We start from the raw sequence: 15959 nt of genomic DNA, 5'->3' as shown, positions 1-15959 counted from the left end.
TGCAACAGACTACAGACACTTCTTAGCATGGGCATTACCTTTTACAAGGTCATTAGGCTTCTGCTTTACTTTATTGCCTCATTGCCGAGACAGAAATGGGTTCCTCGGCTGCTGTTCAAGGGACATCAGGGTCCCTCGAGGTCTAAAAGTTTGCAAACCGCTGCCTCAATCAATTCTCTTTGTGTAATTGAAATTCATGGAAAAATAAACACATTCATGACATTCATCTGTCTTGAGAATGGCAACACTCAGCCTGAACTATTGGCTTTTATTTGCCAAGGCCATGAGTGATACTGCTTGTAAGATGATGAATGAAGGCACTGGGAAATATAGTTAAGTGTCAAACTTGTCGAGACAAAAGGCTGTCCCATGCTCTTCATACTGTTTCTTGGTGACAACTTGCTTCGTCATGTCAGCATCCTGAAAAGCCATTACTCCTCCCTCCCAGGCATAGGTGATGGGGCTGAAAGGCAAGTGAAACACGATTCAATTATAAAAGTTTCTAACGGCAATTATGACCTATGTAGATTGCTTTCCTCACAGAATTTGAACTATTATCTGAAAGTCACTTCTTTTAAGTTTTGCAGTCAATTTTCTTTTTGTTTCATATAGATGCAATATAATGTAATAAACCTGCGTGATGCACATGTTTAGTGTGGTTCGATAACCTTGGTGTCAGTCAAGTGTTCATAGCCAAGAAAGGATATTTTTAAAATGAGGATTAAAGATACACTAAAATAAAGAAAAAAATTTTTTTTTTTTTTAAAGTGGTTCTTAGGTGGGATACACACCGTAATCCCTTGTTATTACGAAATCGCTTTTATCGAAGTTCGATGTGATCCCGACCGAAATGCATGCATTTTTATCCGGATTATTCTATGTGTATCGGCGGCCAGCCATGCTTATTACGAAGGCTGCGGTGCCGAAAGCATGCAAGCCTACAAGGGGTCGCACGGAGACCCTTGTGTTCCCTCCCCCTTCCCCACCGAGGAAAACGGCGAATTGGGAAAACGGTAAACAAGAAAACAGAGTGACCGAGTGACGGAGGGCAGAGCGCGCAGAGCACCACTTCCGATGCGGGGACACGGGTAGGGGGCGGTCGTAGCAGGCAGCAGCGGCGCAGCGTACACATTCCGACGCTACTCATGGCACCCGCAATCGACGCTGCCCGACTCCTGTCGGAATCGGGTCAAGGGAACGATGGAGCCCAGAGGAGATCAAGCCTTTGGGAGCACCTGTTGCACGTGCCTGTGGCGTAGTACACGCACATGTGTGTTATGAGAGATTGGGAGTGTTTACCGAAAGTCGCTTAGATCTGCGAGGTTGAGAAAAGTGGCCGGCCCAAGTCCGAAAGCGCCAAATAATTTGACATTCCGGCATCGCCTGTTTGACACTGTCCACCATTTTGCAGAACAATAGGTTTCTCATGCAAGAGAAAGCGCGCCTGCGACCCAAAGATGAAAGTTCGACAACTGCTTTGTGACCATCAGACTTTCTTTCGCGAGCATGCTTGCCGAGCCGGCGCACGACTCCCAGAGCTGCAACGGTCTCTACAGGAGTGCGTGAGAACATGTTGGCAAATTTACCGAGGATAACTTTGATTCGTTCGTGCCTGTCGATGCGGACATTCCCGTTGTTGCTCCTGCCACAAATGCTACGATTATATGCCTTCGGTGATGTGATTGGCCTAAGCCATTTTGGAGCACCTTTCGGAGCAGCCAAAATGGTGTTTTGGAGCAGCAAAAGTGGCTTTTAGAGCAGCCAAAACAGTGTTGCGGAGCAGCAAAAGTGGCTTTTGAGGCAGATATTCTTAAAAAAATAAAAACAATATTAGTTTTAAATGCTGGACAAACAGAGGGCACTTTGCTCGCCGCAATACACAAACTATGGTCAAGTTAGAACAACTGGGAGTCTTTCAAGATTCAACTGAAATGCCAATGAAATATTTTGCAATGCTTCAGTTAAATGATACATATATATGTACCCGCTATAGATAAATAAGAACCAAACTGCACATATTAAAATTTATCTGAAAATGACCAGCTTAGTAGTAAATATCACAGCTTTAGGTTGACTACTTAAATAATATAATAAAATAAAAAGCAGTCTCCGACTGATAAAACATGTAACTACTGCAGTGCAATGTGAAATTGTACACAAGACAAAGGTTCATTACTACTAGCGGGTGCTCTTCGTTTTGCTTTTCGAAACTTTCTGCAAGGCTGCAGCAAGCCTCCCTTTGCGTCCAGCTATTAATAAATGTCCACTTTCAATGTCTCCAAAGAGACATTGAGACATCTCACAAGTACACAGTGCTGTAGGCGTTGCCGAGCAATCCTGAAAAACCGCTTGCCACCATTTTACTAGTTGCCCACGAGCCAGATTTTCGTCAAAAGGAAGCAAACGTAAAACAAAGAATTGCAAGCGTCCCTGTTTGTGCCTCTGTAGTGCAATCATGTTCTCATGCACATGAGGGTAACTTCGGCAGGCTTGCAGTTGCACGTGCTTCGTTGCGCGAACGGAAATGATTGTTCAATTAAAACCGAAACCATGCCATTCCGTTCCGTCGCCAACTGGTTCCCCAAATTGAATGCAAAATGTAACTGTCCAGCATACGACAAAAAAAAAGTACAACAGCACGTGCTTGCCAGGTTAGCAGGCGAGGTACAAGCTAAAAACACGGAGAAAAAGAATGTGTGCGCATCAATGCAAGATACTGCCTTCTTTGTTTTAGCTAATTTTTCTTCATTAACTTTCTTTCGCGGCAGATTTTTCACATACCGGGGTCCCTCTTAGAAGAAAACCTACCGAGAGACACCTAGGTAATCAATACTCCGACACAGCAGTCTTTGAGTTAAAGAGGGGTTTTTGTAGTCGCGTTTGGTTTAAACAAGAACGGGAATGTTGATAAACATGAGGTGCTCCTTGTCTCAGTTTAGAAAGCGCCATATTAGCAGCGACGTAGGGACCAAGTATAGTTTTCCCACTGCCGTTGCTTTCAGGAGCGAGTGCTTCAGATCACAAAGTAACTCCCGCCGCGCAAAAACGTGGTTTCGTTCCACAGCATGACGGCATGGCTGGTACCTGGCATGTTGGCGTCGGGGTATCCCACTGATCTCTATGACAATTGCTAGATCGCGCTTCCCTGCTTCGAGCCCATTGCGTGATTGAGGCCACCGGTCGGCCATCTTACGAGTGCCGCTGAAGCGTTGTCAAGGCTGCGGTCACGCGACCTTTGCCTCTGTTTTCACGTGACCTACACACGGTAACCATGGTAACCGTCTAGGCTTGACAGCGCTAGAGCATATCTCGTAAGATGGCCGACGGTGGCCTCATTTTCGGTGAGAGGAAGCGCGATCCAGCAATTGTCATAAAGATCAGTGGGGTATCCGCACTCGCCCGCGTCTATCGTTGAATAAATTATAAAAAGAGGTGACACGAGACACGGGACGACGAGAGCAAAACGAGAGACGGCGGGAAAAACCATGCAAGACCGGATGGACGATTGATGCAGGGCACTTTGTGTCAGGCGGCCGCTTGCGTCATCTAGCCCACGAATGCTCAATTACGGATCTCAGTTTAGTTTCGGTTTTGAAAGGCGACCAAAACTGGTCCTTTGCTGCAGGCTTGGCGCAGATTACCCATATTTTGGTAAAATGTAGCAGGATGTAGCAGGGTTAACCCCTTGGCACAGTTTGGTGCAGCAATCACATCACTGCACCTTGCGTGCGGCCAGGGTAAACACAAAGCGACGTCGAAGAGGCACCTCGGGAAACGCCGATGACTGTGGAGGCGCAAAACAACCTACGGCAGCTTCGAAAGAAAGTGGAGTGCTGTGGCAGTGACGGTGTCCTTGCGAAGCCTGGAGCAGTTCGAGGAGAACTGATGCCCGGATAAAATTCTCGGCGAACTCCACTTACTTATGTTTTTATTCAGTAAACCTGCTGCAGGACATTCATAACTGTGATGATGATGCTAGCGGCGCCATGCATCCGTGGCGCGAGAATAAAGACAAGAAGTGTCTGGCATCTCGAGCTGCCTGCACACGCACGCTGAGAACGATGGTGTTCATTTCTTCCTGTCCCCCGGTTTACTCGGGAAAGCTTATAACAAATTGGCGACGAGGGTAAAACCTGTATTATCTCCTTACGGCAAGCCTTAGCCGTGTTCAGCTCCACCATGCCGAAGTACGGGACAATGGAAGTCTTTGACGGGGAACCAGCGGACTGGTTAGAGTACATGGAACGCACCGCGCTGTTCTTCGAGGCCAACAGCATTCCTACTGCAAAAAGAAGGTCAGTTTTTCTGACGTCCTGTGGTGCTAAAACGTACTCCATTCTGCGGAGCATTCTGACCCCCAAGGCTCCTAACGAAGTGAGCATAGAGGAGATTTTTGGCGCTCTCAGCAACCACTTCACCCCAAAACCCTCTGTGGTAGTCACCCGCTGCAAGTTCAACAGCCGATGTCGACACACGGGAGAATCTGTGAGCGACTATGTTGCCGCACTCAAGAAGCTAACCGAGCACTGCGAGTACGGAACATTCCTGAATGACATGCTTCGCGACAGACTTGTCTGCGGCATCAATGACTCCACAATGCAGACACGGTTGCTTGAAGAGCCCATTCTCACGTTCGAGTCTGCGATACAGCTTCTACTAGCGATGGAAACTGCGAAGAACGATTCGAACTTGCTAATGAAACAAGGAAAATGTCAAGTGGCGTCCGAAGGTATCAACGTGGCCAAAGAAGCTTCATCGAAAAGCATCACTTGCTATCGTTGCGGAGGGCCTCATTATGCGTCTGTGTGCAAGCACTCGAAAACAAAGTGCAACGCATGCCACAAGACGGGACACCTTGCCAGTGTGTGCAAATCAAAGAAGCAGCAAGGCCAATCCAACAATTCCGGACAGAAGAAAAACGCTCACAAGCGTCCTGTCTATGCTGTTGACAATTCCGAACAGTCGTCCACGAGTCAGCCACCCGTGACGTACAACATGTGGTCACTGAAATCCTCCATATCATCACCTCCATATGTTACTACATTGGAAGTGGCGGGGAAACCACTTCGGCTAGAAGTGGACACCGGAGCCAGCGTCTCCATCATCGGACAAAGAACTTTCGTAGAAGAATTTCCAGAGCTTCAATGTGAACCTTCGGATGTCATCCTAAGAAGCTATCGCGGTGACCTTTCTAAGGTTCAGGGAAAGGTTGTCGTACCTGTTCGATTTTTAAACAAAGAAGCAACGCTTCCTTTGTATGTCGCACGTGACCAGACTCCCACACTCCTTGGAAGAGATTGGATCAACGCCCTTGGAATAAGTTTGGCCGATGTGAAAGAAGTTACCGCTGCATCCAGCATGGAAGCAATTCTGAAAAATCACAAGGAAGTGTTTTCCGACGGACTAGGAACGCTGAAAGGTGTGAAAGCTAAGATCACCATCCAAGAGGGAGCGCGGCCCAAGTTCTTCAAGCCTCGCACGATTCTGTTTGCGTTACAGGACAAGGTTGCTCAAGAACTGCAACGACTTCAGCGCGATGGAATTATCTGTCCTGTGAGAACATCCGAATGGGCAGCACCGATCGTGCCTGTTCTAAAGCGTGACGGCCGAGTGCGGATCTGCGGTGATTTCAAGGTTACTGTAAATCCTGCAACCATTCTCGAGAAGTACCCGGTACCCAGATTGGAAGATCTGTGGGCCAAACTTTCAGGAGGCGTCAAGTTTACCAAACTGGACCTGAAGGACGCATACCAACAGGTGGAGCTCGAGCCTGAGAGTCAGAAGATTGTCACCATCAACACTCCAAAAGGACTTTTTCAATATACCAGACTACCATTTGGAGTATCCTCGGCTCCTGCAATCTTCCAGAGAGAAATGGAAAACCTACTGCAGGATATGCAACACGTCGTCGTATACTTTGACGATATTCTCGTGACTGGACTCAATGACAAAGACCACCTAAGAAATCTTGAACAAGTGCTGCAGCATCTAGAGGACGCAGGTCTCAAGCTCAAGCTTGAAAAATGCACATTTATGGCCCACGAGGTGGAATACCTTGGGCATGTGATTGAAGCTGGAGGACTGAAGCCAACGCCACGCAAGGTAGAAGCTGTCCTAAATGCGCCTCGACCAGTTGACCTCAAGCAGCTTCAAAGCTACCTTGGACTCGTCAACTATTACCGGCGTTTCCTTCCCAACTTGTCCTCAGTACTTCAACCATTGTACCACCTGCTCGCTGCGAATACATCATGGCGATGGGGGCACCAAGAGGAGAAGTCTTTTCACAAGAGCAAAGAGCTCTTGACGTCTGCAGCAGTACTTCAACACTTTGATCCTAACAAAAAGATCATCCTCAGCTGTGACGCATCTCCTTACAAACTCGGCGCTGTCCTTGCCCATCGAGATTCAAGGGGACAGGAACGTCCCATAGCCTTCGCCTCGAGAAGCCTCCTACCAGCTGAGCAAAATTACAGTCAGCTTGATAAGGAAGCCTTGGCACTCGTTTTCGGAGTGACGAAGTTTCATCAGTATCTTTGGGGTAACCAGTTTGAAGCCGTCACTGACCATAAACCTCTCCTTGGACTTCTGGGCCTTGACAAGGCCATTCCAGAGAGAGGATCACCTCATGTCATACGTTGGTCAATTACACTAGCAGCGTACAAGACAAGCTCGTCTACCGACCCGGCCCGAGCATAGGTAACGCCGATGCGTTGAGTCGCTTACCGTTACCAGTGGACAACTTCCAACTTCCGCGGCCAGCTGATGTACTCATGTTGGAAGCGGCGTACCCTGCTGTTCTCTCCGCCGCAGTCGTTGCACAGCATACCGCGACTGACCCAGTGTTGTCACGAGTGAGACAAGCACTGTGGTCCGGTAGCGATCTCCCAGGAGGACCACAGTGGTCGCCTTTTCGAACAAAGCTGACAGAACTCAGCGTCCAAGAAGACTGTTTACTGTGGGGATCAAGAGTGATCATCCCAGTCAGGTTACAAGAGCAAGTACTTCAATTACTGCACGAAAGCCATCCAGGAGTGGAGAAGATGAAGTCCATTGCACAAAGTCACGTCTGGTGGGATGGGCTAGACCACAGTATCACGGCAAAGCTTCAAGATTGTCGTGAATGCCAAGAACATCACCGTTCCGACCGGAAAGTACAGTCAACCCCGTGGCCTTTTCCAGAACGGCCATGGTCTCGCTTACATGTTGACTTTGGTGGTCCATTTCAAGGACGTTATTTCCTGGTATTGGTCGACGCATACTCGAAGTGGGTTGAGGTCATACCGGTATCGTCACCCTATGCTGATGCTACGATCAAATGCCTTCGGAACATCTTTTCGACACACGGTCTACCAGATATTGTCGTTTCGGATAACGGTCCGGCCTTCGTAAGCGACAAGTACAGCGAATTCCTGAGCCGCAATGGGATCCGACGTATACTGATTCCCCCTTACCACCCAGCATCAAACGGAGCTGCGGAACGCGTCGTGCAGACCGTGAAAGGAATGCTGAAGAAAGCGTCATCTGGAGATTTTCAGACCAAGATTGACAGGATGCTTCTGACATACAAAACTACAAAGCATTCACTAACAGGTCATAGTCCAGCTGAGCTGCTAATGGGCAGAAAGCTAAAGACAGCCCTAGACCTCCTACATCCGGACATGCGGAGTGAAGTACTCTGGAAGCAGCTGAAGCAAAAGTTACGCTGTGACCAAAGAGCACGCAAAGGCCCTCTACCTCAGCATGGTCAAAAAGTGTTTGCCCGAAATTTCAGGTCAGGGCCTTCATGGCTTCCTGGGGTTGTTATACAACCATCGAGTTCATCATCTGTGCAAGTGGAACTGAAAGATGGGACTCGTTGGAACCGTCATGGTGACCATCTTCGAGAACGTCGTCGTCCGCCTGTGACACCCTACAGAGAGCACGGGGCAACCGACTCCACAGCTGAACGAGACACGTCAACCGGATCTTCCGGGAACGAAGATCATCATGGACCAACAACAGCACACCATGACATAGGACCTCCTCGAAGTCGGGAAGTTTCATGCCAGACGTTGCCAACCGTCCAGACTCCGAGTAGTCCCCAAAAGCTACGCTCTACGAGAGTAAAAAAAGCCGTAGATCGTTACAGGCCTTAGACCATAGTGACCCGAACTTTGACGTCTAGGTTGTGAGACAGTATTGTTATTCCTTCGTATAAAAAGGGGACGAGTGTGATGATGATGCTAGCGGCGCCATGCATCCGTGGCGCGAGAATAAAGACAAGAAGTGTCTGGCATCTCGAGCTGCCTGCACACGCACGCTGAGAACGATGGTGTTCATTTCTTCCTGTCCCCCGGTTTACTCGGGAAAGCTTATAACAATAACCAAGGCTTGTTTGATTAAATATATGGTCAGAGTGTTCCGCAGGTTGCCATCCAACTTCAAGGCTGCTGGCACTGTTCTCTTGGCTCTATCTGGACTTTGTACGAGCTCTTGTCTCCGTGAACGAAACTTGATCCATGCGAGTGGGCTTCGGCGGTTGGGGGTTGAACTTCGTACGAGCTCTTATACGTGTAGTCGTGGATATACCCGAGCGTGCCCCCTGGATACTAGCAATATATATCGCCTAAGAACGGTCGTGTTGCTTTTCGTGCTGAGCGAGCTTCACAGGGTGCTTTTCCTTCGGCAAAGGGCACCCCGAAAGTGCCCTAAAAAGGTTTGCAATTTATAAAGCATGTTTATTGTGGCGCGCCCCCGATCAGCAGTGGGGGCGCCTCCATCAGTGGAGACGTGCCACAGTACATGACATTTGCACGAAGTGTGTAAATGCAAAAATTTTACCCCCCCCCCCCAGATATCTGTCAATTTTTCGGGAAAAAAATGTGTGTTCATACGCGAGTAAATATGGTATAGAATTTTTCTGCCGTACTCTTTACTTCGTTAGAATGAGGGATTACTGCAAATTAATCTTACATGTTAATTAATAAAACAAATTAATCTTGCATAGAAAATAAAAAAGTTTTACTGCAATATTTACACAGCGAGATGCAATTTAGGTGGAGGTGATCCTGCTCTAGGCCCTGCCCATTAGTGGAAGGTGCTTTGCTAGCTAAGCACTGATTTGCAGCTCTCAGTGGCAGGAGAGATGATTGATGTGTGGAATGTTAGTTATAAAATTGTTTCCACGTGTCGTGATAGTCTTTTTTTCGATGTTTTTAGGTTCAATGAACAGACAATCTAGATAGAGTCATTATTGTTTAAAAAAAATATCACAAGATCGACACTTCCACTTTGATTTCGAACGACAAAAAAACTTGGCTGCTGGAATTTGTGGTAAGTGGTTCAATACACTGAGTAGCCCGTTGAGCTCCTCAATTTACCTATATGAGTGCGCGTCATTTTGCACTTACCAAGATGTTTAGAGGAAGGTCTCGTCAATCAACCTAGTTTGTAGCAAACAACTACCGAACGCACCTTCGGAAGCATTGTGAAGGCTAGTGTCCCACGTCAAATATTTTGCTTGATCTGGCTTGATTTGTTTGTTTGTTTGTGCCTGTTGATGCTGAATAAAGATGTCGGTTTCCATAAAAGCGGCCCCACTGCTCTGCAAATTGTGCAGTCATCGTGATTGAGACCATGGTTTCAGTACTGGCAGGACACCTACACAGGTAAAAATTTGTGAGCCATCTGGCCGAAAGCAATCGGGTGTTCGCCTTGCATCAACCTTGTCCAGGTATGTTCCCGACATTTCACTCCAGAAGGCCCGTGGCTCTCGAGTTTTTAGCAGTGCGCCTGGCATACCAAAGAGAGAACTTTTAGGTTGAGTTCTTAGCATGCGTCATGACGCTCACCCATCCTGTGCATATTGACAAAAAAGCTGAAAGGACTGCACATTTATTCTGTTGATTTCTTTTAATCCTTCAAGTCGCCTTTCTGTGCGCATCAGCAGACACTGACTGACACTTGTTTTAAACCGTGGCTTGTGAGTGACGGAAAGCTGGACCACCGCCTTCGTGGGTGTGTCTTGTGGACGTTGCAGATGGTGGTAGAGTTTTGATAGCAGACAATGCCGTAAGCTGCCGCATGTCCGCTCGCACGACCAGCAGGCAGCATCAAACGGCAAACTAGCTGCACCGAACGTCGGAGCAGGAAGACATTAGGCTTGCATACGTGTTCGGCCGATCCAGTAGTAATGGGCGGGGCAGCTGATCTGTGGGTGGGGCTAAGGCGGCCCACGACCTCCAGCAAAACCACATCTCTCGGCATAAATTTTGCGATAAATGATTTTATTTTGTAGAAAATTTGTTTGTGTCATACGTGTCCCATCTAGGCACTTAAAAACAAAAAAATGTTCTTTTTCACTTCAGTGTTTTTTTCAGGGCATTCTTAAAATAAAAACGTTCTGACCACCACTCACTTGTCAGGGGCTGTGACGTTGACCTCAAAGACCTCAGGACAAAGGCTCCGCAGTTCTTTGTACCTAATTTAAAAAAAGAAAAAAAAAACATACAAGGAGAGTTTGTTCAACATGAGTCAGGTCATTAGAGACACACAGCATCTATAATGCAGCCAAGGACCATGTTTTTAATGATTTCAAACACACTGTCTCTTTGTCCCCATTTCTTTTTTTCAGGATCAACAGTTATTTGTTTTTTGCATTCTGCAGGAGCACTATTTAGCCAAAAATAAAATCTCATAAATAAGACAGTGCAATAAAATTTTTTCACAAAGGTGTGCTAGGTGGTTAATTTATTGTACTTAAATTTGAGAATTAATCTTAAAACGAAAACTGAAAAACAAAGAACAAGAAAAGCATGCCATTCTTCTGTACAAGATAAAAATAGAAACAGAATATGTATCTGGGTGATGCTGCTACTCCCAGATGGTAGAACATGAAACAAAAACATGAAATAAATCTTTGAGTGTGTGATGCGTGTCTGCACGTCGACTAGAAGGTTTGTTTCTGTTTTTCTCCCTGTGCAGAGGAATAACCTATTTTTATTTTCTTGCATTCCTTTATAAAAGCCTACTGAAGAATACCGTGCATTCGCCCCTTCTGCACTAAGCGCCCACCCCCGAAATTTGGAACATTTGAAAAGATATGCACAGTACATATAATGCAAAACTGATGACCTCACATGTGCCTATCCATCCCCTATTTTTCGCGATTATCTTCAAATTTTGAGTGGGCGCTCGCTCGGTATTTCATGGTACACTCACAACATTTGAGTTTGATGGATGCAAAGGTGCCACTATGAAAAATTTAAATGCACTTCACTCACTGGCTTATTAATAAATGTTTTCATGTCTAAATAGCGCTTGCAAAAACCCTGCAGATTTTATGCACGATTGGCACGCAAATGTTTGATAGAGCAAAAATTTAAATTTAGATTGAATGAAATATGAAAAGTTTGAAACAACTAGGACAGGACTGGTATTCCGTGTTGCCAGTTGCAATGCATTCTTAGTAGAGGTGTGCAAACATTAAACGCTTTCAATGGTTAGCAAAGAGTGTTTCCCACTTGGCTGAGTTTGTAATACACTGTTACTACTGGAAATACCAGAAATTTTTTAATATTTTAAAGTTTTAAACATCTCTAAAAGTTCCAATTCTTTTCAACTTGTAGTCACATCCAGATTATTTGGGGACGACAAGAGTTGCTCATTAGTTTGCTCAGTATGGTTTAAAATTTTAACTCAAAATGTGTTTTATCTTGTAAAGAAAAAAAGAATACCTTAAAATCTCAGCTAAGCCTGGGAATAAATACTCGTCGAAATGTGGGACATCAGAAAATGAGCCAATGTCATAAACAGGCAGTGGTGTTAAGAAACAGGCACACTCAATTGGCCATGGCTACTCTTTAGGAAAAGGATAGTTTTATTTATACTCATTTTCACCTCAAGAACTGTTGCAAAAAAGAGGTCCGGCTTCTCGCGGAGCATTACTAATTTCCCCCTTTTATGTGCAGAATTAAGATATATGTAGGAGCATTTTAGATTGGATACTATATGTTATTTTATCCGGACATACATGCTTAAATGCCAAAAGCATTGCTTCTTCCTCCGACAATCAAATTTTGAACAGCTACAGTAGGCTTGCGATAATTCAAACTCGGATATTTCATACTTCCGGTTAATTAAAACAAATTTCAAAATTTTTAGTTGTCTCGCTACGTTTTTAAGGTATTCACAAGGTGCTTAATTCGAATGGCGTTTTCGTGTAATTCATGCTTTTTGTTTACGCGGCCCCGTTGAGTGCGCTTCTTTCCGAGCACCAGTGCACTGCAGAGAGGAAACACATGCGCAGATTACTTGCGTGGGTGCTGCTTCTCTGCAGTGCACCAGTGCTCGGTGAGAAGAGCACTCGACGAGGCTTAAGCAGGTCCGATATGAGCTATGAAGAAGGGCACCACGCAGACATTTTCACAGCAAGTTACGTGGACATTGTGACGTGGCTACATGGCATAGGTCCACGTCACATTGTTCACGCAGGTTGCTATGAAAACTGCCGCACGGTGCCCGTTTTCATTGTTATCATTTGTCTCCTGCTTAAAGGGGTAGTGAAACGAAATTTTAGCGCCGATCTTGTTGCATAAATATGGGCTAGGGACAGGCACCACCTCGGAAATATAAATATTGCGCTGTAAAACACAGGAGAACTAATTTTAAACATAATTAAACGATTTCAAATTCTCATCTGGTGGATGGGGGGAAGTTCTCGTGACATCACTTGTGCCAAAATAGCAGCGCCGTTCTGCGGCAATACGGCGTGCCGGCAGAATTCGCCTAGGCCTGAACGCGTTTGCAAAGCCTTGGCGGAGGAAGCCAAAGCGTAGTTGGCCACAGTGAGCTCGTTCTCGTTGCGGCTCTTTGCACGAAACGGCCCGAGCATGCTAATGGCACGGCCGGTATTAGTTGCTGCGAGTCGCGAGCTGCAAGCCGACGTTAAAAAGGATATGTTTGAACTACGAGGGTGTCAGCAAGAGCCACGCAAATGCCAAATACCTGTTCACACTCGGAGCGGACGCGCGCGTTTGATCGAAGTGCTGGATTCGCTCTTAGACCGCGTTTCGGCAAGCGCTTCTGGACCGATCTTTTACGATTGCAACTCGATACTGACATGACACTCGGCAAAGAAAGGTTAGACCGACATCGCGTAGCTCCCACGAACTGCTATAGCTCGACACTGACGTAGCGTCGAGTCAGAATAAAAATGGCATACTAATAACAGAGTGTACATACCGAGTTGCCAAGGTAATCCGTATGGCGTTTATTTGAGTTCTATATCACACAAAACAAGGAGATAGAATCAATGAGAGTCCCTTTTCGACGACAGCGTTCGTCACCGCTGTCTCGGAAAACAAGGAGATCGAGATGACAAGGGGGAAATATTGACCTCTGAAATTTAGTTCAGGGATCAAACTACTCATCCGGTAAGGGTCCACAAGGGTCGCGCGGGCATATTCCATTCAGCAGGCCAGCCGGTCATGGACAGACGGTCTTGGCCAAGGACCGCCGGAGCAACGGTGCGCCGAGTCGATGTTGCTGCTAGGCCTACTATATTCTGCCGAGCTCGCTCGGTCGGCAGAATCGTGGCTGTTGTAGCTCTTCTCGTGTGTTTGTGGATCCTGCGTTCTTGATCGTCGTGGTCTGTTTTAAGTACTCCTTCCTTTTTTCTTGCTGGTTGAAGTCGGGACGCACGAGAAGAGCACGAAGAAAAATAAATGTCCGTTGGTGGCCGATACCAAGTAACTGAGCGACGCTGTCGGCCTTGTTGATTTGATCGTAAAAAGTGCGTAAGACAGCTTCGGAGCTGTCGTAGGATTCTGTCGTAACCTGCGCAAAGGTTACGACAATTTCGTTTCGAGAGCACGGGTTTTCTCTCAAATTTGTCGTACACACTTTTTTCGTCGTGAATTCGCTTTGAGAATCCGGCCTCACAGCTGGTTTTGTCAGTGCTGCCGTGGTTGCCGACTTGCCGTGGTGCAGCGTGCGTGCAGCCCTTGCGCATCTCAAACGGCGACGTTGTCACAGGTCGTAAATCGTCGACGCGCCACCAAGTGGCAACGCTCGTAACCACAACATTCACGCCGTAGCCTTTCCCGACCGGCACAAGTGACGTCACGAATGCGCCCAATATCCCAAGACGCATCGCGCTCTCCGATGGCCGATTTTTGAGCGCGCGCCCAATCGGGCCCATCAGGGTGAAAAATATAGCCATCCGTTCAAAATACAAACGCGCGATTATGATTTATGAATATCATTGATCATATTGAACCTATTTCTGACCATAATAGGTGTATTTCAAGTTTCGCTTCAGTATCCCTTTAATACTTCACACTAAACAACTTCTTGGCCCAATGAACAAACTTAATTTTGTCTTGAGTTGTCCACGCTGTCTAAACAGTCCACGATAAACAACCTTTTTAGGGATAAATAAACTTATCCATTACATTTCATAAATGTTTCATGTGTGGCATACCTGCTTATGGTCAGTAGGCATATGTAGAGGAAATCATCAAATATCTGCTTTGTAGGTGTAGCCATTCATATGGCAAATCGTAATTTTCATTGCATTATATTTGGATGAATTTCTGATAATTCAAACTTCTGCTAAGTCAACTGTCTGCTAATTCATACAGAATTCGTGGCTTTCTGGAGTTGGAATTAATGAGAATTTACTGTACACCAAGCGGCGTGTGACCAATGCACAAAACTTCCTTTTTTCTTGAGTTGAAAACGAGTATACTGTAAAATCCCAAGAGATGCCCCATCCGCGAAAGATAGCCCAGGCCTATTTTTGGCTTGATTCGCCTTATGTTCTTAAACAGCGAAAGATAGCCCACTCCTAGCAATAGCAGTGTTGAGACCAATGATGGGCGTAAATGCGCCTAAATATATCTTTGGCGGAATATAAGCAAACGTTGCTGACTATGAAGTAGTACTGTCATTTTTGCTTCGTAGCCCCTCGCCACCTTAAAGACCAATGACCAGTTCGCGCCTTCCACTTTTTCCCCGCTTCCTCCTCTCCCCCTTCTACCCTGTCCACCATTGCCTGTTTTCTCCTCCCCCAGAGTGAGGAAAAACTTCTGCCTTGCAGAATCTCTTGTCTGGTCGTTGGCCTTTAACAAGCTTGGAAGAATTTTTTTTTTTAACTTTTCTTGACAGTGGCGTACCAACTTGTTTTTGAGTGGGGGGGCAAACCAGACCCTCTCCCCCCCCCCCAAATCGAAAATTCGGCGCAACTTTTGTCCAACTTTTCTAAAGATTTGGCAATGATTCGGCAAAATTACAACGTTACCAGACTTAACATTGATATTTTGTTTTTTCTCGCGAAAAAAATTTTGCTTCTTCTTAAAATAAATACAACTTGTAGTGCCTATTGAAAGAGTTATGACTAAATAAGGTGATATTCTAGACGATAATTGTATCGATGTCGCTTTCGTGTGTTTACTTGTAATTTTGGTGTATGCTTCCAGAAAGTGGCGTGACAACGAGGTTGGGTAGTAGCCGGCACAGTCACGAATCACACTACGAGAGCTTTGATTTTGAGGCTTCATCAGCGCACGCCTGCAAGTGTGTTTACATTGTTAAAATAAAGGCAATCACTGCGTTCTTACTTTCTCTGGTAGTCGCCGTTTCGTGCGCGAAAACGGATGCAACGGTTGCTGAGCCTTCACCAGAAGAGATAACAATATTGTAAATATGCATGTTTTTCGATTTGAGTCACTTGACGTCAGCTTTGCATGAAAGTGCGCGTTCCGTATTCGCAACGTGCCGTTTTTAACCTTTAAAATTCCGGTTTCTGGTGTTCGGACACACACGGACGTTTAGGAAGATGGGGAGAGTTAGGAATGGTCGGATGTGCAACGTCGACCATGATAGTTCTGTGTTTAACGAATATTTTTCATCAGTGTTTACTAACGAGTGCTTGGACTCCGTCCCCACTCTCCCTGAAGAGCTTTACGAGCGCATGCATC

The 15959-nt window shown here is 46.1% G+C and overlaps 1 protein-coding gene across 1 annotated transcript in view; it reads right to left on the bottom strand.

The window, feature by feature from the left end:
- Nucleotides 1-228: 228 nt before the first annotated feature.
- The window catches only part of LOC8050498 (actin-related protein 6), a 69157-nt gene continuing 53426 nt past the window's right edge, over nucleotides 229-15959 (bottom strand). Inside the window, exons 10-11 of the mRNA XM_040214193.2 lie at nucleotides 10397-10459; nucleotides 229-463 (exon numbers count right to left, since the gene is read on the bottom strand). Coding sequence (XP_040070127.1) covers nucleotides 334-463; nucleotides 10397-10459 — 193 coding nt within the window. The 3' untranslated portion in view covers nucleotides 229-333. The remainder of the gene's footprint in view (nucleotides 464-10396; nucleotides 10460-15959) is intronic.

Source organism: Ixodes scapularis, unplaced genomic scaffold (genome assembly GCF_016920785.2).
Source record: "Ixodes scapularis isolate PalLabHiFi unplaced genomic scaffold, ASM1692078v2 PGA_scaffold4__175_contigs__length_147842914, whole genome shotgun sequence".
Taxonomy (NCBI): domain Eukaryota; kingdom Metazoa; phylum Arthropoda; class Arachnida; order Ixodida; family Ixodidae; genus Ixodes; species Ixodes scapularis.
The sequence above is the reverse complement of the archived record's forward strand: the minus strand, read 5'-3'. Positions and strand labels throughout refer to the sequence as shown.